A 25,415-nucleotide genomic window follows, 5' to 3' on the forward strand; every position below is an offset into this window, starting at 1 on the left:
TTCGCACGATTGTATACTTAGGTACTTCCTCTTCAATATCTTCATAGTTTACCTTTGATCTCTAATCGTAGTATACATATGTCCTTGTTTCAGCTCCATTTGAGAAACGAATTAGTACACATAGAATCATCGTATTCGATCGAGTCGTCGTATATTAAAAGCTGGTTTAGCGACTTAGTGACCAAGATTCCGTTTATATGGAATTCTTCGAACCAGTACACATCTGCTGAGACTTGACTCACACATCCGCACGTCGGAAACCCGGCTGTCCTGTAAGATGAACGACAAATTATCAATTGATGGAAACTATCACGATATTAGATGATGTCTTCGTCTAATCAATGACACTTGTTCACCATTCGTTAATCACATCTGCCTAATTATTCACGATTTATTCCATCATTATAATTAGTATAATATTACCAAAGTACCTATGATTTTAATAACACCCTGTAGTGACATACACAGTAAGAATTACAGTACTCACCTTATACTAGCGTACATTGTATAATGGTTGTCACATTCGGAACACCGAACAGCAATTAATTTGCCTGATTTATTTGTAAAATCAAGAAAAATCCACCGAAAATCGACACGATTCCGTTCAAAAAATAAAATGCAAAATTTTGTTGACAGAATCAGTGTTACCATTTTCGAAACGCGAGTTTCTTTTCTCGAGTTTTTGGCCTCGACTTGTTGATTTCATGGAAGATTTCCACCAAGATGAATGAACGAATGATTTTTTCATCTTCCTGGTATTTCCGCTTTACTTTTTTCAAAGCGTTTTCCGTTTTTAATCGTTAACTTTTGTAATTATTACAAATTACAATTCGCTCGTGGGCCAAAATAAGAAGTTTGCGTGGAAAAAAGATACTTAGAAAAATTTAAGTTTCCTTTTTCCGTGTAAACTCAACACGAGTGATAAACTTTCGTATTGTTTTCTTTATACGTATACGTAGAAGTAGAAATAATGAAAATAAAACTTTCAAATTTTTACTACATGATAACTTTCAGTAACTTTTATAATACATTTTGAATTTATCGATTCGTTGTTTGATAAATACCTTTTGTTTTCGAATACTTTCATTATTAGTATACCTATTTTATTATACGTCGTTTTGTATTTATTTTATTTATTTGTACATAAAATTTATTTATTTTGTTATGTATTATAATTATGTAAAAAGTTCAAAATTCAATTTGTGATATACTATTTATTTATTTATTTGCATATATTACTTACGTTTTTGTTTTTTTCTTTTTGGTCGTGCAAAAATAAATGTTATAACAATTTCGTTATATTGTATTTTTTTTTTTTCATGCTAATCAAAATAAATAAAATCAATGTACAATTAAATAAATAATACGAAACAAATCAATACAAAATTGGGTATTGATGATGATAAATCATCATTGTACTACGAATTTATCAATATCACCATCACCGCTAGAAACGAAAACTTGATTATCACCTGAAGCAATGGCGTTTATGCAGTTGCCAATGGAAACAGATGCGGTGCTTTTGAACGTATTTGTATCCCATGATTTCAAAACTTTATCGTAACCTCCGCTGTATAATATATTGAGCGAATGATCGGCATTCATTGCATTGACGATCATTTCGTGACCCTGAAATAAATTCAGTCAGTAAATAATCATTACGATGAATGAAATGATTTCAGTTCAGCATTATGACTTACTGACAATAGCAAATAGGGGTATCTGCAGTCCCCTCTCGATCCTCTGGGACACATTTTTTTTTTTCAAGTGGACATTCTAAGGAACATTTTAGAGGTACGTATATACCTACCTTGTCAAAAAAAAATGTGGCCTTACAAATAAAATGGGTGCCATTTTGATTGACAAGTAAACCGGACACAGCTCGATCGAACAAACGTGCAAAAATATAGCATCATCCAGAATTTCAAGGGCAAAACAACATTTTTCCATTTTTGGTGAATTCCTACAACTCAAATTCGGGTCCAAAATAAGAAAAAAAACAAAATTTCACCAAAATGACCGAGAAATCTGAAATTTGGAATATAGGTAGCCTATTTTCGATCTGCCAAATCAATTAGAAACAAGTTTGAACCGTTTCAAGCAGTTTTAGAGCTTTCCAGCAGATTTTGAAACTTGAATTTCCATAAACTTTTACAAAATAATGTTGGCCGGGAATAAAGCCAAAATTCACTTGACATTATAATTTAGACACGCTATCAACTCAACTGCTGGTGGTTTCAAGTCATTTTGGTATCTTCAGCAAATTTCCAAAGATTCCTGAAACCTCCAGCAGATTTTTGAAACTTGAAATTTCCACGAAATTTTACCAAGTGAAGTTTGAAAGCTGAAATTCGCGGTCTGCACTCCAATTTCGATATACTACGAAGTCGTTTAAAGTCATTTTGGAGTCTCCAGCAACTTTCCAGAAATTCCTGAAGCCTTCAGCAGATTTTTGAAACTCGAAAATGAAAATATAAAGCCAGTCGGGGGCCCGTATAAGGATCACTTGCACCCCCTGCCGATCCTCCGGAACAAGTTTTTTCTTAAAGGGAGAGTCCTAAGGAATATTTCTAGCCCTTGTCCTCAAAAATAACGTGGCCCTACTTGCAAAATGGCGGCCATTTTGATAAATTCATCACTTGTCAAAATTTCGAGTGCTAAAGTGTTTTTTTCGATTTTTGGTGAATTTTCAAGTAAACACCAAATTTTGGCCAAAAAGTGAGAAAAAAATCAAAATTTTACCGAATTGACCTAGAAAGCTGAAATTTGGGATATACCCTATTTTCGACCTGCTAAATTGATTGGAAACTGTTTCAAACCGCTTTGAGCAGTTCTGGAGCCTCCAGAAGATTTTGAAACTCGAAATTCCCACAAAATTTCATCAAATGGAGTTAGAAAGCCGAAATTAATTCTGCAAATTAATTTCAATACGCTATGAAATCGACTGCAGGTAAATTTCAAGTCGTTTTGGAGCCTCCAGCAATTTTTTGAATATTACTGGAGGCTCCAGTAGATTTTTGAAACTCGAAATTCCCACAAAATTTAATCAAATGGAGTTGGAAAGCCGAAATTAATTCTGCAAATTAATTTCAATACGCTATGAAATCGACTGCAGGTGAATTTCAAGTCGTTTTGAAGCCTCCAGAGATTTTTTGAAAATTACTGGAGGCTCCAGTAGATTTTTGAAACTCGAAATTCCCACAAAATTTAATCAAATGGAGTTGGAAAGCCGAAATTAATTCTGCAAATTAATTTCAATACGCTATGAAATCGACTGCAGGTGAATTTCAAGTCGTTTTGAAGCCTCCAGAGATTTTTTGAAAATTACTGGAGGATCCAGTAGATTTTTGAAACTCGAAATTCCCATAAAATTTAATCAAATGGAGTTGGAAATCCGAAATTAATTCTGCAAACGAATTTCAAGTCGTTTTGGAGCCTCCAGCGATTTTTTGAAAATTACTGAAGCCTCCACCTTCAGTAGATTTTTTAAAACTTGCAATTTCTCCAACGTTTCATTAAATGGGGTTAGCAAGCCGAAATTTACTCTGAAAACTTATTTCAATACTTACAATAATTATGAAGTCGACTGAATGGTGGTTTCAAGTGGTTTTGAAGCTTCCAGCTACTTCTTGGAAATTTCAATTCTCCTAAAAACGCCATGAAACCTTTCAAAAAGTCACTGGAGGCTCCAAAATTACTAGAACCCACCTGAAGTCGTCTTCAGAGGGTGTTAAAATTGGAATGCATAGTTCATTTCAGCTTTCCATCTCCATTTTGATGAAATTTTGGGGAAATTCCAAGCTTCAAAAATTTACTGGAGGCTCCAGTAATTTTCAAAAAATCACTGGAAGCTCCAAAACGACTTGAAATTTACCTGCAGTCGATTTCACAGCGTATTGAAATTAGTTTGCAGAATTAACTTCGGCTTTCCAACTCCATTTGATGACATTTTGTGAGAATTTCAAGTTTCAAAAATCTGCTGGAGGCTCCAGTAATTTACAAAAAATCGCTGGAGGCTCTAAAACGACTTAAAATTTGTTTGCAGAATTAATTTCGGATTTCCAACTCCATTTGATGAAATTTTGTGGAAATTTCGAGTTTCAAAAATCTACTGGAACCTCCAGTAATGTTCAAAAAATCACTGGAGGCTCCAAAACGACTTGAAATTCACCTGCAGTCGACTTCATAGCGTACTGAAATTAGTTTGAAGAATTAATTTCGGCTTTCCAACTCCGTTTGATGAATGTTGGAATTTCGAATCTTCTGGAGGCTCCAGAACTGCTCAAAACGGTTTGAAACAGTTTCCAATCGATTTGGCAGGCCGAAAATAGGGTATATCCCAAATTTCAGCTTTCTAGGTCAATTTGGTAAGATTTTGATTTTTTCTCACATTTTGGCCATTTGATGTTTACTTGAAAATTCACCAGAAATCGAAAAAAACGCTTTAGCACTCGAAATTTTGACAAGTGATGAATTTTTCAAAATGACCGCCATTTTGTAAGTAGGACCATTTTTTTTTTTTTGAGGACAAGGGCTAGAAATATTCCTTAGGACTCTCCCTTTAAGAAAAAACTTGTCCCGGAGGATCGGTTGGGGGTGCAAGTGATCCTTATGCGGGCCTCCCAACTATGGTTTCAAGTCGTTTTGAAGCCTCCGGTGATTTTTTGGAAATTCTAGTTTCCCAAAAAACTTCATAAAATCTGACCAAATTATATTATTCCTTACGTTGTTCATTTCAAAAAAAAAATTGTCCTACATGATTGGGTGGGGGATGGGTTGGAAGATACCCCTATCGTCATGAAATATTGAACTCGTCTCCACCTGTAAAGTTGCTAAATTTTTGAAACCAGGATTCGCTTCAAGAACGCAAATAGAACGACCATCGCTGTTGACGAAAAATACTTTGTCATTTGTCAAACAAACAGGTCCATGACCACTTTCACACTTTCGTGTACAAAACTGCGTTTTATTACCTGCAAGATGATGAGTAAACATGGAATTAAAATTCAGCCAGTCGGTGCAGATAATACAAAAATACCAATTCATAGCTTTAAACTGAATGTATGGTTAAACTCGAACCTGGTTTCATTTCTGAAATAGTAAAGTCGTGTTGGCCAGTAGTATATAGATAATTATCTTTCGCACAAAGCCCCGTAACTTCTTCCAAGATTCCATATTGTCCAACAGTGGTATCTTCGTTTTGAAGAACCAAGATCTATAAAGCGAGTCGTATACACAATTAGCATATTATATGTAAGTAGATGAAAACTGCACAGCACAGAGCTACGAGTAGGTACGTGAATATAAGTAGGTAGGTACCTACATTTCCAACATCGTCTCCGGCGTATAATTTATCATCACCGGTGTGGAATAATTTCAAAACCGCCGTGTCCATATTTCTATCGATAGATTTAACCAATTCGTAAGTATCGATGTTCCAAACCTTTATGGTATTATCGTTGCTGCACGAGAATAAATATTTATCATTAGCTGCTAAATCGTACACGTTGACTGGATGGGCTTCGATGGTCTTCTCTAGTTTCAAATCGTTGTTCCATACCTTCATCGTCGTGTAATTCAAAACAGTAAAAAAAATGATTAGAGTAGCGTGAAAAATAATTAATTCGAAAAATTAATTATCCACTCACTTTTATTTTACCATCATTTCCGCCACTGAATAATTTCTTATGTTTGTACAATAAAACGGGAACATCGGCGGTATGTTTATCAACACTGGTCACTGATGCTACTTTTTGATACGAGGGCATATTACATACTACACGAGTATCACCGCGTCAGAATACGAAATTTACAACGAACTGTGACTCAACGTCAGCTGTGTCGTACCGAATGGTCAAAATTGAATTGAATTTATGCCAATGAATGTCTTTTTATACGAATTTCTAGCATTAAAAATAGACGAGATTTTTCAAGACTATTCCAGTACTTTCTGAAGTATAGGTAGGTACACGTGCTGGCTGCTTCATCAATAATAATCGCAGGTGCCAAAATATGCACACAAGGAGTTGTTTTTGAAAAATATTTCTACTTGGGCATATCTGATCTATTATTATTTCGTCCCATGAGGTGATGCTATTTTAGGAACGAGTACCTTGATAAAATATCTCTGTCAACGTCAACGTTCAGCCAAGCTTCGAGCTTTTCTTACCTACACATTGTTTTTCTTCGTCATTCACCTGCACAAAAAGATAATACAGGTAAATTGACTCGTCAAAGGAATCAATTTGATGCAAACGAATCAAAATAATCCTTCATTCGTGCCTATAACTTGACACAACATCCAAGCATTGAAAAAATTACACAACACGAATTTACCTACTTGTACAACAATGTTTATCCGTTGTCAATGGAAACTTCATCGCAGCCGTTCAAACTAATTCCATTAAACGACACTCGTGTTCATTGTGACCGTAATGGATCCAAGTACTCGTACTTCGGATTTTTATCTCATCGAAGGAAATTTGCCGGAACGCTTCGAACGTCCATGTAAGTACCTATATCGAAAAAGTTCATAAATTTTAAGTGTACTATACTTATTCATTCCTATACACGAAAGCTGCACGTATTTTGTACGATTTCATATTGTATTCTTGTCACAGACACCGTACGATTTACCTAATCCGTTTCATAAGTTCAGTAACGTGTTTTTTTCATCATGGTATAATTGAACGTAGATATGTTTCAGAATTACGGCGAACAAAAGTACGGTAATATCAATCCGATGTATATGAGGACATCTATTCAATACGGATTCTATCGTCCGACCATTCATACCGTTCCAACGAGATATTATCCATTGAATAATAAATTTTCAACGTCTCTCTATCGTAGCGGAATGTTCAGGAATTTTTCTTTGAATATTTAACTCATCGTTCAAGAACTGGAGCTTTTACGAGATACGTCATGGCTGCTGCTGCCGGTTCTGATGGTGTTTGCTTCATTATCTTCTTGACTTTGCATTTTATTCTTGATAGATTATCAATATGTAAGTAGTTTACGTACGTGTAGTTGAGTATTAGCTTGTTTGTGACTGAATAGTGGATATTTGAATAATAAATTCATCTAAAATTCGCAAACGACGTTCTGAATGTAAGAAACACGAATTTCGAATTCGATCATAGAAACAATAGATCTTGATCTTGATGCAAAAAACATCGAGGAAATTGATTCTGCAACATGAAAGAGAATCAAAAACACATAATATTCATCGGTAATCTTTGTAAAACTGAAATAAATGCAAAACAAACCTTTGAAAAAGTAGAAAACTCAAAATGTCACTCTAAAACTTTCAAAATTTAAAATTTGGCCCGAAATTGTTTACAAACAGATTCAGTGTTACCACGAAACAATTTCAAAACTTGACTTCCTATTTTTCCTATTTTATTCTTCTGTTCTCCTTCTGGCAGCTGATTAGGCAACTTATACATATGATAGGATTTGATGTAGTATAGTTGAGAATGAGATCGAGAAAAGGAAAAGCATCAACTCAAAACGAAGAAAATAATTATTGAAAGGTTGGAAAGATGACCTCGGAGCCCGAAGAGAAGAGGAATTCAAGTATAGGATGTGATTCTTTTCCAAAAAGAGTGCAACCGGAAAGATATAAAATTTTTGCGATATATAGTCAAAAGTACACCTTTCCCCGATCCCAAAACCACCATTACATTTTTGAGATCGACTTGCAAAACCGGTTCAGGGGTAGGTACTCAAGGTTGTGAAAATTGCCTATTTTTTCCCTACCTATTTTGGGTTATTAGTCTTCACAGAAGATAGGTAGGGAAACGATTTTGGGTTTGAAACACTCGTAAAGGACCACTCTTCAAATAGCTACTCATAAGAAACTTCGCTTAGTGATTCTCATCCCTTCAGTGGTTCCCAAAGTGAAAATTTCGAAATTTTTTTTTTTCAAGTCGCGCAATCAATCGAACATTACTCGAAGAGTAATTTCGCAGCTGAAAAATGATCGCAGTAAAAAAGTTTAGGCATTTCATGAGGATTTCAAATATGTGTCAATTTTTTCCCTAGCGTTAATAGGGGTTGAGATAAGAGGGATTGAAGGGGGAGAAACATGGTGTTATGCAATCACAAAAATTTCTAATTTCGTTTTATACAAACTTTATATTGTTTATTATACTTAATATTTTGTAATTTCATACCCCTTTGAGTGATTTTGTCACTTTCATCCCCTAAATCCCCTGAAACATGAAACTTTTCAAATTGAAAAAAAAACTGAAAATTCAAAATTCAACGGAGAAAAACGGTTCTATCAAGTTTGATAAACTTTGATACAAATTGTATCTGATCCAAAAATGTATCTAATATAATTTTACTGTTTGATAAAATTATGTCAAACTGTATCAATTTGATGAAATTAATTCCATACAATTGTATCAATTTCATCGTAATTTGATAGAATTGTGTCAAACTGTATCAATTTTGATGGGAGACAATTTTATAAAATTTGATCAAATTCATCATAGTTTGATAGAAATGTGTCAAACTATATCAGTTTTGATGAAAGTAATTTTACAAAATTGGATCAATTTTCTCATAATTTGATGAGATCGTATGAAACTTTCGCAACTTTTAATGAAAATTGTTTTATAAAATTGGATCAATTTGATCACAATTTGATAAGATTGTACCAGGTTGTACAGAATTTTATAGGGTGTTTTTTACGTGGTCTAGAATAATTCGATCAAATCGTATAGAATTTGATCAACTTTTCTACATTGTATCAAATTGTTTGATGAAATTCTATTTAATCAGATCAATTTGATATAATTTGTTCCTGAAAAATTTTCAAGTCCAGAACGTTGAGAAGGGCATATGTGTGGTTTTAATACCGATCCATTCAACAACCAATAAGCAGGTTGGCTCAGTAGGTTAGGTAGGTGGCAAGTAACTATGAAGTAGAAATACATGAGTTCAAACCCACTTCGAAGGGAAGATGGTTCGTTAGCTAGAAGCAACCTTGAAAAAGCTGAGCTCATGGCACATCACTTTGAGAATGTGTTTCGCATCACTGATAACAATTTAGAAGTTCATCTCAACGTGCAAAATCCCGATAATAGCTACATTCAACACACATCTCCTATGGAAGTGGCAGTGCTTGTTGATAAACTGAATCTGCGTAAATCAGCTGGCTCAGACAATGTCTTACCTTGTATGATTCGAGAACTACCAAAAGCAGGCTTAATGTACATGACTTCTCTTTTTAACTCGTCACTTCGTCTGCAATATGTACCAACCTCGTGGAAACTAGCCAAAATGATTTTAATTCTGCAACCAGGTAAACCGCCAGAGGAACCCAGCTCGTATCGTCCTATCTCACTGCTTCCAATTGTATCAAAAATCTTTGAGAAAATTGTTCGTAAGCGCCTAATGAAAGTCATTGAGGAAAAGAACTTGTTTCCTGAATTCCAATTTAGCTTTAGGCAAAACCACTCCACCATTGAGCAAATTCATCGCGCAGTAAACACGATAACACAGGCGCTAGAGAGAAAGCAGTTTGTACCAGCTGTCTTCCTTGATGTTAGTTGTGCCTTTGATAAAGTCTGGCATGAAGGACTTATCAGTAAACTTCAAGATCACTTTCCTAGCAGTATATGTAATCTTCTAAAATCATATTTAAACCACTGCTCGTTTAGTGTTCAATGGGGCTGTGACTCGATCTCAAAATGCATCAATTTCTGCCGGAGTTCCACAGGGTAGTGTTCTCAGCCCTACACTATTTCTCCTCTACACCAGTGATTATCCAGTTACTGAAGACACTACCAACTTGCTTTTTGCTGATGATTCTGGTATTATTGCATGTGACAAAAATTAGGAGAAAGCTGTTGGTCTTCTTCAGACAGCTGTGAACAAGATTGAAAAATGGGCAAAAAAATGGAAAATCCAGCTGAATGAGAATAAATCTGTACTTGTCTATTTTGCGCTCCGGAAACACGGATATGTTCCTACCATCATCAATAATAAACCAATCCCTGTGGCACAGCACACCCGTTACTTAGGATTACACCGGGATTGCAAGCTCAATTGGCAAGAGCATGTCAAAAGAAACCGGGACTTTTTAAATTTACAGTTCCGTAAATTTCAGTGGCTAATTGGTAGTCATTCAAAGCTGAGCCTAGCTAACAAAAGGATGATTTACAAAGCTATATTCCTTCCTACATGGTCCCATGGATGTGAAATTTGGAGAGTCACAAAAAAAGCTAATCGCCTTGTCATTGAGCGCTTTCAAAACAAGTTCATGAGAGCTAAAACAAAGGCACCTTGGTTTGTCTCGAATGAACAACTTCAAAACGATCTTCAGCTCGATCCAGTCAATGTAATTATTCACTGAAAATTGAATGCATATGTCAACCGGCTGCATAAACATCCAAACTGTGAAGCTCTGATGCTCCTGGATCAATGTGATGACAGGAGGAGATTGAAAAGACTACATACAATGGATCTCTCGAGTCTCTAAATGCACTACTATACTGATATTAATTTAATTTGTAAAATTTGTAAAGTGATGTTCTAATGTGATACGTTTAGGTTAATGAATTTTGTTCAGTTCCTTAAATAAACATATGAAAAAAAAAAAAAGTCAACTGTTTCATATATCCCTACAAATAGATGAAAGATCCCTATTCATACCCGATGACCCTTCTGAAATTAAAATAATTCTTAGATCTAATTAAAAAACTTGACCTTACCAACTCGATATAAAATCTCACACAACGGGTGTAGGGTAATAATCAAGTTTTTACAAACACCCGCCGCGCCCTCTCCAAAAAAAATTATGTAGGTATAACTTCTATCAATTTTATTTTGACTGGGTCAAAATTTGGATCAAAGATAGAAATAGATATTTTAATAATTTTGATCATTTAATAAACTTTTTTTCCCTGGATAATGAATTTATAATTTTTAGATTTTTTTCAATTTGAAAAGTTTCATGTTTCACGGAATTTAGGGGATGAAAGTGACAAAATCACTCACAGGGGTAAGAAATTACAACATATTAAGTATAATAAACGATATAAGCTTGTATAAAACAAAATTAGAAATTTTCAAATTTTTTGTGATTGCATAACATCATGTTTTTTCCCTTTCAATCCCTCTTATCTCAACCCCTATTAATGCTAGGGAAAAAATTGACACATATTTGAAATCCTCATGAAATGCCTGAACTTTTTTATTGCGACCATTTTTCAGCTGCGAAATTACCCTTCAAGTTAGGTTTGATTGATTGCGCGACTTGAAAAAAAAATTTCGAAATTTCCACTTTGGGAACTACTGAAGCGGTGAGAATCACTGAGCGAAGGTTTTTATGAGTAGCTATTTGAAGAGTGGTCCTTTACAAGTGTTTTAAGCCCAGAATCGTTTCCCTACCTATCTTCTGTGAAGACTAATAACCCAAAATAGGTAGGAAAAAATAGGCAATTTTCACAACTTTGAGTACCCCTGAACCGGTTTTACAAGTCGATCTCAAAAATGTAATGGTGGTTTTGGGATCGGGGAAAGGTGTACTTTTGACTATATATCGCAAAAATTGTATATCTTTCCAGTTGCACTACAGCGTTCGGTGCCTGTACATACTAGTAGTACCTAATTTATCCAACTTAAAAATTATAGTTTTGCCAGTTTGAGAAGGACGAGGTGGCAAGCTGCCTTCTGCCATCGCCATTAACATCAGTTTCTGGCACAAAAATTTGGCTCTTACGTAGCAGCAGACTGCTACGACTGTTTTTCGCTTTGATCTCTTCGTTTTTTAGACATCGAGCAATTTATTACTTCACCGACAACATAAAAGTCGATGGAAAAAAACCAATATAGGTAACATGTACCTACATACCTTTACCTACATTAAATAAAGCGATATTGAAATGTATCTTGTACGATCGTTATAATGAAATAATGTCAAATTCATCACTATTACGGAAATTTTTTCACGTGCAAAAAAGTTCGAAATTCTATACCACGTAAATCATATGTAATATATGTATAGGTACCTATCAGCTCATTTACTTTGATCATCGTTCTATTGAAACTTTATTTTTTATGCCATAAGTCGAGCGGTACGAAAGAAAAAATTCCCATAAAGTTGAGTTAGTCATAAACGTGTAAACCTATTCAGATCGTTTGAAAATATCCAATCGGATCGTCACACGTGAGAAAGTGAAATGTTAATCCAATCATCGTCGTCCTAGGTTGGATTCTTTACATGGGAAATCTGCACGCGATTGGTGTATCTTTCTCTCCCTCTCGCTGGTTTCAAAAAAATTAATGTGACTTGGTTCTTGCCTCTCCTCTTCCCCCGCGCCATGCCATAAAGTTAATTATTTAAGCAAAATGGTACTCAAAAACAATCATTTGACTATCAGTTTCGATCCTGTTTTCTTTTCATTCACGTTTGAATGTGCTTGTGGCTGATATTGTGGTAAGTAACTGATTTTTTGAATTCGAGTTTTACATATGAAGAGTGATATTCCAAAACTCGCTTTGTCCATTTTCACAACTTTTCAGGAAAGAGGAAAAACAGTTTCCCTTTAAACGGGTAAATTGGCTTTTTAGGCGAGTTTAACACTTTATTTGGATGGATTTATGATGTAGGAGTGTAGGTATACACTTCAGCCACTAAATATTGCTGAAAAAAATTTCAATAAAAATGGACAAAACGCGTTTTGGAACATTATTTTTTTTTAAATTTTTAGTGAATTGGCTATTTAGGTGAGTTTAACACCTCATTTTGGTAGGCTGATGATGTAGGAATGTGAGTTGATACTTCATCTACCAGGTACCGCTGAAAACCCAACTTTGATAAAAATGGACAAAGCTAGTTTTGGAATATCACTCTTCATATTAGTTTTAGTGAACCAATCCAATGTATTTTTAGTCATTTTCGTTTCATTTGTACCTATTCGTAATATCAAAAATACTAAATACAGAATACAGATGTTGAAAATGTGGAATAATAAAAAATATAACTCGCGTTTAAGGTTGACAACGAACGAACCAATCGTCGAGAGGCTACCAAAACCGGAAGTGAAGAGCGATAATTTTAAAAAAACATGAAACCAAAACCGAAATCGAGAGACGAGAGTGATATTAATCCGGTTTTCAAGTCCTGAATAAAAAGATGAAAACCAATCTAATTTACATCGATCTTAACTCAAATCTGTAACTATTCAAAAGTTGAACAAACTTACTTAAATTAATTTCTATATGTATTTTAATTACTCGTAGTTATAAATTCAACATCGAGGAAATAATCTAAATTTTTAATTTAATCTATTAAATTTAATTATCCTAAAGTAATTTAATTCCCGTACCCTTCTCGCTTATTTTTTTATGGGGAGTTGAATCTCCCAAATAGTGGAGGCAAATTGAAAAATGTCGTCATCAACATATACCTACCTAGTAGTTGAAATAACGTAATATCGTAACAAAGAGATTATTTTTTCTGTTAATTAGTTATATGCGGGGAGCCCACTTAAGGATAAATGCACCCCCTCCCCCGTCGATCCTCCGGGACAACTTTTTTCTTAAAGGGGGAGTCCTAAAGGAACATTTCTAGCACTTGTGCTCAAAAAAAGTGGCCCACTTACAAAATGGGGGCCATTTTGATTGACAGGTCAGCCGAAATCGCAGATTTTGCGTTCCAAAATAGGACTTGTGCAACATTTTTCAAACTGTACAAAAGTAGATCGAAAGATCAAGCAAAAATTTATCACCTGTCAAAATTTCAAGTGCTCAAGTGCTTTTTTCGATTTTTGGTGAATTTTTAAAAACCAAATTTAGGCCAAAAATGAGGGGAAAAATCAAAATTTTACCAAATTGACCAAGATGGCTGAAATTTGGGATACACCCTATTTTCGACATGCCAAATTGATAGGAAACTGTTTCAAACCGTTTTGAGCAGTTCTAGAGCCGCCAGCAGATTTTTGAAACTCGAAATTCTCACATTTAACCAAAATGGAGTTGGAAAGCTGAAATTTATTCTGCAAACTAATTTCAATACTCTACGAAGTCGACTGCAGGGGGATTTCAAGTCATTTTGGAGCCTTTGGCAACTTTTTGAAAATTCCTGGAGCATCCATCAGATTTTTGAAACTTTGAATTTTCACAAAATTTCATGAAATGGAGATGGAAAGCTGAATTTTACTCTACACTCCAATTTTAACACCCTCTGAAGACGACTTCAGGTGGATTCAAATCATTTTGGAGCCTCCAGCGACTTTTTGAAAATTACTGGGGCCTCCAGTAGATTTTAAAAACTTGAAATTCCCGCAACATTTTACCAAATGGAGTTGGCAAGCTGAAATTTACTTCGATTTCAATTTTACAAAAACCACCATACGACTTCTCAAAAAGTAGCTGGAGGCTCCAAAACGACTTGAAAACCACCAGCAGACGACATCGTAGCGTATTAAAATTAGTTTGAAGAATGAATTTTGACTTTCCATCTCTGTTTGATGAAATTTTTAGGATAAGTAAAGTTTCAAAAATCTATACTGGGGAGGCTCCAGTAATTTTCAAAAAATCGCTGGATGCTCCAAAACGACTTGAAATCCTCCGGTAGTTGACTTCGTAGCGTATTGAAATTAGTTTGTTGAATGAATTTCAGCTTTCCAACTCCATTTTGGTGAAATTTTGTGTGAATTTCAAGTTTCAAAAATCTGCTGGCGGCTCTAGAACTGCTCAAAACGACTTGAAACAGTTTCCAATCGATTTGGCATGTCGAAAATAGGGTGTATCCCAAATTTCAGCTTTCTTGGTCAATTTGGTAAAATTTTGATTTTTCCCCTCATTTTTGGCCTAAATTTGATTTTCAAAAATTCACCAAAAATCGAAAAACGCACTTTAGCACTTGAAATTTTGACAGGTGATAAATTTTTGCTTGATCTTTCGATCTACTTTTGTACACTTTGAAAAATGTTGTGCAAGTCCTATGTTGGAACGCAAAATCTGCGATTTCGGCTGACCTGTCAATCAAAATGGCCGCCATTTTGTAAGTAGGGCCACTTTTTTTTTGTATACAAGGGCTAGAAATGTTCCTTAGGACTCCCTCTTTATGAAAAAAGTTGTCCCGGAGGATCGACGGGAGGGTGCAATAGATCCTTAAGCGGGCTCTCCGACTATCAGTACACATATTTTTTAGATACTTATATAGGCTTACTAGGTACTGTTACCAACTTTGTGGATTATTGATGACTTTTTTGTCCGATATGTTTCGACTGGCTTTTTGTACGTCTTTTGGGGTTTTTTGGGTGGTGATGCGGGTGTTTCAAAAGCGGTACCTATCGACGTTTTGAATCAAATTGCATTCTTGCGATTAATGAAAGTGAGCATCTGTGATTCTTGATTCAACTGCAACTACATTCTTTATAATTGCTATTATTTGGCATATCTTTAAACATACAAAAAAATAGTAGGTAGACAAATCGATTTACGTAAGTACATATGTATGTAAGTATATAAATTAAGCTGTTTGCCTGTTTCTGCTTACTAGTGGAGGCAAATTAGCATCATATTATTTTGAAAATAAATACATTTTTGGCTACCCCAGCTTTTATGATGAAAAATTGTCAAGGCTGGTCCCCTGAATAATTCCTGAGAATTACCACCCCACAGACCTTGATAATTTTTCAAATGGTGGAGGGGAAATCACTAATCAGGTGTAGGATTTAATTCTTTTCAATACCGATGCATCAAAAAACCATCACCAGTTAGAATTTTACAATTTGTTAACCAGATGGAATAATTTTCCAACTTGAAAATTAATTTTGCCAATATCAGAAGGGCGAGGGGGCAAGCTGCCTTCTGCCCTCGCCATTATCAGTCTGGCTTTCAATCAGAGTACATGCAAAAACGGAAAACCAAAATAATTATACTTATCCACGAATAGGACAATATGTCTCATCCAACATTTAGGCTAAAATTCAACCAGTTCGAAGAAATTCCAGTGATCCACGAATAGTCTTCGAGTCCTGTAACATATTCAAATGAAAAAAAAAACAACCCATCACCTAAAAAAACTACATTTCGAATAAGTGTTTATTGAATACATAATAATAATTAAACAGTAAAAATAAAGCGAATGCATCCATTGGTTTGGTTTTTTCTTAAGTAGAAAATGTTGTTATATTACGTTTACGTTTACGTATTATTTCATAATAACAATTTTATAAATTAGATAACAAAATGAAAATAAATAACAAAATCTTCATCATCAAACAGCTAGGCAACAATAAATTATAATGTTAAATATTCCTACTCTACAATAATACAACACACTCATCGTAAAAACAATTCAATGTTATTATAAATGGGTTTACCCTTTAATATTGATATTGTAGGTACTCGTATTTGTTTCCCCTTTTTTTTAATTTATAAATATATCTTCAGTTTTATACAAAAATAAAACAAAAATAAAATTTTTTTCAAAAGCTTAGGTTGTGTAGTGTTGTAGTAAAAATGTACGTTTTCATCGATACAAAGACTAGTTTTCAAATATCGACGAGTACTAATTCACTATAACAATATTCGAAACTGTCAAACATCGAATAAAAACCAACAAAAAATAGTCGAAACCTAAAAAAAATGCTTCTCTTTGTACTGCTACAATATCGATAATGCACACAAAATGAATATTTCTTTGAAAAGCATTATGTTCGATACTGAAAAAAAATTATCATCTATTCAGTACACTTACTACGTAATTTATCATTACGATTTTTTAAAAAAAAGTAAAAGAAAAGAATAGGTAGTAGGTAAAATACATATCAAATAAAACTGGTGTTAAAATTTGACATTAAAAAAAAAAAAGAGAGCAAATAACAAAAAAAAAGGTAAGTATTTAAATACTCGAACGAGTCATTTGTCTCGTAAATTCTTTCATATAAATACTCGTAGACGACGACTGTGTTAAACACATTTTTTTTTATAAAGAAGCGCATATAGGAAGCTGAGTATCTATCTAGGTACTTAGATAATAGATAATTCCTTAGTATTAGGAGAGAGAGAAAAAAAAACAAAAGTAAAAAGAGATACCGAAGGTTGTACGAATAGATAATTCTATTTGAATACTGCGTAACTGTAAAATTTTTTTGAATACGATAAATCCACCGATGAGATAATCTGGGATGGCGGAGAAAAAAAATCAGCTTATTTAATTTTTTGGTATAAATTGAAAGTTTTTCTCGTAGGTTTTCTTATAGGATTTATTTATCGTCGCCGAAAATACCGGCGAATGTTTTACGTAGGTTTTTCATCGTGTCTTCGTAATCTTCGACGCTACCTATACTTCCGGTTTGCGAACTCTGCCTGCCTAAAGTTCGGTGTTGAGCTTGTTGAGGTTGACTTGAAATGCTCGCTTGAGATGCTGTAAAAGTATTTATTCAATTTTAAGTTTATTCGAACAAACAGGAAGTAGGTACTTATAGTCTACAGTACAACAGCCAAAAAGTGTGAAGTTGGCTGACTTATTTTGTAACTCAAGAAATTCTGCAGGTTTTTCATAGATATGACTATTTGATCAAATTCATCAAACAAGTGCAAACTGATTTGATCAGTTTTGTCCAGATCTACATTTCCTGGATCAACTTGGATTCCACAAGACCGGATGATCAGATCAGGAATGTGAACATATCTGAGCAAATCTGATTTAATAGGCGTTCATCTGAAGAGATCAGATTCGAGTGAATAATCGATTATTTAAATCACATATTACATCAGATTACATAAGATCAGATCAGATCAGATCAAATCAGATCAAATCAGATCGTATTACATCAGATCAAATTGTATTACAACAGATCAGATCAGGTTACATCAGATCAGATCAGATCAGATTACATCAGATAAGATCAGATTACATCAGATAAGATCAGATTACATCAGATCAGATTACATCAGATCAGATCAGATTACATCAGATCAGATCAGATCAGATTACATCAGATCAGATCAGATCAGATTAAAACAGATCGAATCAGATCAAATTACATCAGATCGAATCAGATCAAATTACATCAGATCGGATCAGATCAGATCAGATCAGATCGAATCAGATCAAATTACATCAGATCGAATCAGATCAAATTACATCAGATCGGATCAGATCAGGTCAGATTACATCAGATTGGATCAGATCAGGTCAGCCCAAAATTGGGTTATGATTTTCAAGATTTCTGAAAATGTGTCATGCAACCTATCAAAATGGGTTGAAATTTCACAGAAAATACAAAAATCTCAACAAAAATGTTTTTTGAGGATTTCAGAAAAATTTTGAGCCCCAAATTAGATCATGATTTTCAAGATTTCTGAAAAATGTCAAATAGCCTATCCAAAATGGGTTAAAATTCCGCAAAAAAAACCAAAATATTTGAACAAAATTTTTTTTGAGGATTTTTGAATAATTTTGAGCCCAAAATTGGGTCGTGATATGTGAGATTTCTGAAAATGTGTTATGCGACCTATCAAAATGGGTTGAAATTTCACAAAAAAATACAAAAATCTCAACGAAAATGTTTTTTGAGGATTTCAGAAAAATTTTGAGCCCCAAATTAGGTCATGATTTTCAAGATTTCTGAAAAAGTGTCATGTGACCTATCGAAATGGGTTAAAATTTCGCAAAAAACCAAATATTTCAACAAAAATATTTTTTGAGGATTTTTGAATAATTTTGAGCCCAATTCCAAAATTGGGTCATGATTTTTAAGATTCCGGAAAAAGTGTCATGCGACCTATCAAAATGGGTTAAAATTTCACAAAAAATACAAAAATTTCAACGAAAATGTTTTTTGAGGATTTCAGAAAAATTTTAAGCCCCGAAATCAGGTCATGGTTTTTGAGATTTCTGAAAAATGTCATATGACCTATCAAAACTGGGTTGAAATTCCGCAAAAAAAAACAATATATTTGAACAAATTTTTTTTGAGGATTTTTGAATAATTTTGAGCTACAAGTTGGGTCGTGATTTTTGAAATTTCCAAAAGAAAGAGTCATGTGACCTATCCAAATGGGTTGAAATTTCACAAAAAATGCAAATATTTCAACAAAAATTTTATTTGAGCATTTTTAAATAATTTTGAGCCCATTTTGAGCCCAAAGTTGGGTCGGTGATTTTTGAAATTTCCAAAAGAAGAATCGTATGACCTATCCAAACGGGTTGAAATTTCGCAAAAAAAAAACCAAATATTTCCACAAAAATATTTTTAAAGGATTTTTGAGTAATTTTGAGCCCAAAATTGGGTCATGATTTTTGAGATTTCTGAAAATGTGTCATGCGACCTATCGAAATGGGTTAAAATTTTGAAAGAAATCCAAATATTTCGAAGAAAATGTCATTTGGGCATTTTTGAATAATTTTAAACCTCAAAATCAGGTACGTAATTATTTTCGAAGTTTCTGTAAAAGTTCCATGCAACCATGTGACCTATCGAAATGAATTAAAATTTCACACAAAAAAACAAATACTTATTTCAACAAAAATACAAATATTTTTTAGAATTTTTTAATAATTTTGAGCCCAAAATTGAGTCATGATTTTTTAGATTTCTGAAAATGTGTCATGCAACGTATCGAAATCGGTTGAAATTTCACAAAAAATACAAAAATCTCAACGAAAATGTTTTTTGAGGATTTCAGAAAAATTTTGAGCCCCAAATTAGGTCATCTTTTTCAAGATTTTTGAAAAATGTCATATGGCCTATCCAAAATGGGTTGAAATTCCGCAAAAAAAAAACAAAATATTTGAACAATTTTTTTGAGGATTTTGGAATAATTTCGAGCTTAAAATTAGGTCGTGATATTTGAGATTACTGAAAATGAGTCATGCGACCTTTCAAAATGGGTTGAAATTTCACAAAAAATACAAAAATCGACTCAACGAGAATGTTTTTTGAGGATTTCAGAAAAATTTTGAGCCCCAAATTAGGCCATGATTTTCAAGATTTCTGAAAAAGTGTCATGTGACCTATCAAATTAGGTTAAAATTTCGCAAAAAAAACAAATATTTCAACAAAAATATTTTTTGAGGATTTTTGAATAATTTTGAGCCCAATTCCAAAATTGGGTCATGATTTTTAAGATTCCGGAAAAAGTGTCATGCGACCTATCGAAATGGGTTAAAATTTCAAAAAAAATACAAAAATTTCAACGAAAATGTTTTTTGAGGATTTTAGAACAATTTTGAGCATAAAATTGAGTCATGATTTCGGAGATTTCTTGAAAAGTGTCATGTGACGTATCAAAATGGATTAAAATTTTACAAAAAAAAACACAAATATTTCAACAAAAATATTTTTTTAGAATTTTTTAATAATTTTGAGCCCAAAATTGGGTCATGATTTTTAAAATTTCTGAAAAAGTGTCATGCAACGTATCAAAATGAGTTGAAATTTCGCAAAAAAAAAACATAGTATTTCACGAAAATGAATCAGGAGAATTTTCAAAAAATTTATGAGCTCCAAAATTGGGTAATAATCTTACCATTTTTGAGAATTTTGAAAAATTTGCCACGTTACCTCTCAAAATGAGTCAAAATTTCAACAGAAAATCAAAAATTTTCATCTAAATTTTTTTTGCGTTGTTTCCGAACATCATGAGTTCGAAATTGGTCAGGATTTTCAAGATTTTTGAAAAGGTGTCATTCAACTTTTCAAAATGGGTAAGAATTTCATAAGAAAATCAAAAACTTCAATTACAACTTTTTTTAGAACAGTTTTGAAAAATCGTAGCTTTTAATTTTCTTGATTTTCGGAAACTATCGTATCAAAAAAAAAAACAAAAAAATGGATTATGCGGTCCATCAAAAATGGGTTAAAAATGTTAAAATCAATACTACTCAAATTTCAGACGCAGGTGAGCTTACTTTCAGAGTCTCTGCGACTTGGCTGAGTGACTGATGATGAGGTTTGTTGGCGTTCTTCGCCTTCGTCATCACCTGCTGCAGTCGCTGCAGCGTACGCTGGTTGCGATTGACCGCTTAAGGAAGAACGAGACATTGATTTGACCAATGGAGGGCGACAGTACATCTGAAAAAAAAAAAAGAAGAAATTCATCATGTATCAATACGCCTTTAAGAACGACGGGATTTTTTTCACTCAAATAGATACAGAAAGGTAATCACCTGCATCCTTTGGATAACCATTTCGGCTACGATACGTTTATCTTCTTCTTGCGTATCTCCCATCAACGTTAAAGCGGAATCGTTCACTTCGATAATATGTTCTCGGCCATCTTTACCAACGACTATTTCCAAAGCGCAAATATCCAATCCGCCGAATAATTCGGATACTTCATCGATCCATAATTTATGTCTATCAGATACCGTGGCTGTTTCAACGATCGATGATCCAGTATTCGTTTTCCAGCAACCGGTTAGAGATCTTCGTCTGTGAAAATTACATCACAATTAACCTTCATACATCCCTTACTCAGATATTTTATCGGTAATACGATCACTTACGTAAATGCTCTATAATTACTGCCTATTTTTTGTATATGTAGATCGTATTTGCTATCAATGAAAGGCTCCGTAGTCGCGTATGTACAAGAGACGGCCACCATTGAAGCTAGATCTTGGAATTCGACGTTATTTTCCGCTTTCGCTTTACCCAAGCCACCGTGAGCATGCCCGACTTTGAAAACCACTGGATATTTCGGCGAATTCATCTACACAGCAAGCCACAAATGAACATTATTAACTTACAATAGTTGAATATGGAAAATTCCTCGAAAGCAACCCTTTCTGGTAGGTATACGTACCATTTCCTTATTACTAGGATAATACGTTTGTTCGATCAAAGGGAAATTATCCTTTCCGAGGCGTTTTTGTATTCCGAGTAGGTGGGCGTAAACCCAAGGTTTATCCTGTAAAATGAACAACAATTCCATATATGTAATGTATCCTTCCTATATCTGCCTACACCTATGCAAACAACGAAAAATAAACGACAAGGTAAATGGAAGTAAATATCGCAATGTTTACCTGAAAGTTATAGATAGCATTTAAAGAGTTTATACTGGGAACGCCGGCGTACATGAGACCGAACAATATGTTTTTATAATTTTCACCGGCGTCTCGTAAATTTTGACGAACTAGGATAAAATTAGGTCGAAATACTCTGCAATATATAAGAATAAAAATTCATGAGAAAAATTTCTCCTCTTGGCACACAGGTCAAAATTCTCAGATCATCTTACCTGATCACTTTAGATCCGGTACGATAGACTGGAGTACTGACAACTAAACCTTCTTGCAAACTACACGTTACCGAAATATCTTTAAATTGAGCTTGTTCCACTCGAATATCGTAGTCGCCGTGTAATTTACGACCTCGAAAATATTTCGTCCTGTAAAGCGTGAAAAATTACGCGTTTATTTTCAATAATAATCTGTCTAATTGACTAATCGAGGCAATTCATTACACTCACCAGTCCGTTTGCGGATCATCTATAACTAACAGAGTGAAATGTTTGTCTTTATTGTAAGCTTGTTGACGTACACTGGATGCACTTTGAGTTACAGCGCCTGAAAATAAATTTCATTATTTGTTTTTCTTTCAATTCGCATTTTTTTAATAAAAATAATCGAGGGATAAAAAAGGCCTGCGAATGACACGCTGGCAATTTCTATTACAAACGTGTCAAATAAGTTGCCTACACTGTTCTGTTGCATGTTAACACGTTTCTCATGTCTCATGTGTCAACTCAAAGTCAAAGGAACAGAACAACTGATTACACAAAGAATGAAATGAAAAAAAAATTAAAAATTCAAACGAGTGTTCGATTTTTATACCCTTGCCTGCTCAAATTTCAAATTTAGTATCACAAGGTGAACTAAGTAAGTTTTAAACTTGTTCGTGTTGTAACAAACTTCGACAATTAAAAACAATACCCGAAGGGAATTTTAATTTGCGAACAATTCCCGATTCACATCTTAAACAAATGAAGATCAAAATGCGAAGAAAGAACCAAAGGACACAGTTAGAAAAAAAAACTATAAACTGGGTTAGTCTGTACTAATAAAGATGGAACTCTTCTGGAAGATACTTATGGGTTAGATTAGAAGTTGCATTCTCAAGGGTTCCAGAAAAACTACCTATCTTTAATAGGTTACATGGGAGTATTTTAATATATAAATCATCATTATCACGTTAGCCTTGAAATTTTCATATGAACGTGAACCGGGGTCGAATTCGATTCAAAAGATACTGAAATAGTGGGCATATTTTCGACTTTCTTTTCGCATAGCTCATTTCCATTCATTTTTCAACAAAATAGGTATTACCAACTTTGGTGTTTCATTTCTCAATTTTCACAATTTTTTTTTTATTTTTTAGGGGGGGGGGGATAAAAAATATGAAAACTTGAAGAATTTTATGTCATTTTATTAAAAAGTCATCGTACTGGACGAAGATAAAATACGACTGAATACAAATTAGATAGGTACCTACCACCCTAGTTCTAAAATGTTGTTATTTTGATGAAATTTCTAAACATTAAACAATTTTTTTTTTCAAATCTACGTACCTACCTACCCCATTACAAGAGAATTAGGAACTAATTTTACCAAAAATTATCTGATTTTGACGATTCCCCCCCCCCCTTAAGCAAATGCAAACCAAGGCAGCCGTCAACAGCCAGCATGCATCCTAAGGAGTCGTTTTTAAAATCGTTTTTACACAATTAATTATTTTTTCATTGAATTATTTAATGCTGATCCCCCTCCCCAAAAAGCGCTTAAAATTACTACAGAATAATCAACACCGAAACGAGATTTAAAATGATAAGAATAGAGTGAGAGAGCCACATCGTCGTCATCGCCATGATTTACTATATCCCCCTAAAAGATACACTTCTCGCCCCTGAGCCTCCAAGAGTCAAAAAAATATCATTCCTCCTTCCCCCGTCCTTACCTCTTCTGAAACTTGACTCGTGAAAAACGATTTCAAGAAAATTGAAATAAAATTTTTAAAATGCCTTCGTGATCATATATTATTAGAGTTCCTACTCAATTTTCGCCCCCCCCCCAAAAAAAGGTATCTTTGGTGACTAAAAAAACTCAAAAAAGTGATAAAAAAATGACCCAAAAAAACGGAGTTTCAATCTTAAAAAGTTGGAATATTTTGCAAACTTTTTGGTAAAAAAGGAAGTTTTTAGCAATTTTTGGCAATTGTTGACAATTTTTAGCAACATTAAGAAATTTTTTTGCAATTTTTAGCAAAAATGCCAACTTTTGAACAAAAGCACGACTTCTTTAACAATTTTAGCAAAAAAAGAGCTTTTTGACAATTTTTGGCATAAAACAAGACTTTTGGACAATATGTATTTGAAAAAAAGTGAATTTTTTTGGAATTCTCTAAAAGCAAAAAAATAAATTTAGAAATTTTGCTAAAAAGAAAGATTTTTTGTTAAGTAATTTTATCGCAAAAAACATAACCTTGAAAATGTTACTAGAAAGCAGAATTATTCTGTAATTAGGTATTGAAAAAAATGATACTTTTTTAGCAATTTTTGTGAAAAAAGCGAGACTTTTAGGCATTTTTGGGAATTTTTTGCAAACAAGATAATTTTTAGCCATTATGCTGAAACACAAACAATTTTTTCCAATTTTTAAATTGCGAGAAATTTTAAGAATTTTTGGCACGAGGCAAAATTCGACAATTTTAGCAAAAAGCAGGAATTTCTTGGTAATTATTGGAAAATTTTACCAAAAAAGACAGACTTTTTGCAATTTTTCGTTTTGGAAAGAAAACTAGACTTTCGGGTAAACACTCAAAAACAGTAAAATTTTTCAAAAAATTTTTGTCAATTTTTTGGCAAAAAGCAAGACTTTAACAAAAATGTTGACAAACAACAGGATTTTTTGGTAACTACCTATTGAAAAACTGATACTTTTTCACAATTTTTTTTTCGAAAAATCGAAGTTTCTTCGATAATTTTTGAAAAAAAGTTTGCTATTTGGAATTTTTTGCAATCGAAAGACAATTTTCAGCCATTTAAAATACAAACGTGTTTGTTAATTTGAAAATGAAAAAATTTCTGAGAATTTTTGGCACAAGTTTTTGTTTATTTTTGAAAATGAAGAAATTTTTGAGAATTTTTGTCACAAGTCAAGACTTTGCAATTCAGCAAAAAATATATGATGTCGTGTTAGAAATTATTGAAAAAAAAATGCTGGCAAAAAAAGAGACTTCTTGCAATCTTTTGTCTTGGTAAAAAACGAGACTTTATTGGGTAATTTTTCGAAAAAAGCAAAATTTTTCAAGAATTTTTGTCTTTTTTAGCAAGCGAAGCAAAATTTTGAGAATATTTGCAAAAAGCAGGCATGATTTTTTTGCTAATAATTTTTTTAAAAATGACACCTCTTTGCAATTTTTGTTGAAAATAAGCTA

At 33.5% G+C, this 25,415-nt stretch overlaps 3 protein-coding genes and 1 long non-coding RNA gene across 7 annotated transcripts in view; 2 read left to right on the forward strand and 2 right to left on the reverse strand.

Moving 5' to 3' along the window:
• The window catches only part of Osi17 (DUF1676 domain-containing protein Osi17), a 38,137-nt gene extending 36,773 nt beyond the window's left edge, over nucleotides 1–1,364 (forward strand). For both annotated transcript variants that reach the window (XM_065365617.1, XM_065365618.1), the window contains one exon: nucleotides 94–1,364. The gene's annotated coding sequence lies outside the window, so the exon portion shown is untranslated. The remainder of the gene's footprint in view (nucleotides 1–93) is intronic.
• Nucleotides 138–6,842, reverse strand: LOC135846504 (myosin heavy chain kinase B). 2 transcript variants are annotated; one of them, XM_065365624.1, is made up of 8 exons: nucleotides 6,637–6,842; nucleotides 6,341–6,515; nucleotides 5,649–6,197; nucleotides 5,324–5,560; nucleotides 5,080–5,215; nucleotides 4,822–4,973; nucleotides 1,473–1,629; nucleotides 138–270 (listed from the first exon to the last, which is right to left on the reverse strand). In XM_065365624.1, exons 3-8 carry the CDS (start codon nucleotides 5,766–5,768, stop codon nucleotides 239–241), a joined length of 834 nt encoding a protein of 277 aa, XP_065221696.1. In that variant the 5' UTR covers nucleotides 5,769–6,197; nucleotides 6,341–6,515; nucleotides 6,637–6,842; the 3' UTR covers nucleotides 138–238. The 2 variants fall into 2 exon arrangements, with proteins under 2 accessions (XP_065221696.1, XP_065221695.1); XM_065365623.1 differs by lacking the exon at nucleotides 138–270 and having other exon boundaries at nucleotides 1,283–1,629.
• A 5,340-nt stretch (nucleotides 6,843–12,182) lies between these two features.
• LOC135849114 (uncharacterized) lies at nucleotides 12,183–16,037 on the forward strand. The gene is made up of 2 exons (XR_010559491.1): nucleotides 12,183–12,451; nucleotides 13,011–16,037. It is a non-coding gene; the product is annotated as an uncharacterized LOC135849114 (long non-coding RNA).
• Nucleotides 16,038–16,050: 13 nt separating this feature from the next.
• The window catches only part of Syn (synapsin), a 71,978-nt gene continuing 62,613 nt past the window's right edge, over nucleotides 16,051–25,415 (reverse strand). For both annotated transcript variants that reach the window (XM_065369368.1, XM_065369367.1), the window contains exons 4-11: nucleotides 22,453–22,549; nucleotides 22,222–22,371; nucleotides 22,007–22,142; nucleotides 21,784–21,888; nucleotides 21,485–21,690; nucleotides 21,146–21,410; nucleotides 20,888–21,050; nucleotides 16,051–17,395 (exon numbers count right to left, since the gene is read on the reverse strand). In XM_065369368.1, the coding sequence (XP_065225440.1) occupies nucleotides 17,235–17,395; nucleotides 20,888–21,050; nucleotides 21,146–21,410; nucleotides 21,485–21,690; nucleotides 21,784–21,888; nucleotides 22,007–22,142; nucleotides 22,222–22,371; nucleotides 22,453–22,549 (1,283 nt within the window). In that variant the 3' untranslated portion in view covers nucleotides 16,051–17,234. The remainder of the gene's footprint in view (nucleotides 17,396–20,887; nucleotides 21,051–21,145; nucleotides 21,411–21,484; nucleotides 21,691–21,783; nucleotides 21,889–22,006; nucleotides 22,143–22,221; nucleotides 22,372–22,452; nucleotides 22,550–25,415) is intronic.

This window comes from Planococcus citri, chromosome 5 (assembly GCF_950023065.1).
Source record: "Planococcus citri chromosome 5, ihPlaCitr1.1, whole genome shotgun sequence".
Taxonomy (NCBI): Eukaryota; Metazoa; Arthropoda; class Insecta; order Hemiptera; family Pseudococcidae; genus Planococcus; species Planococcus citri.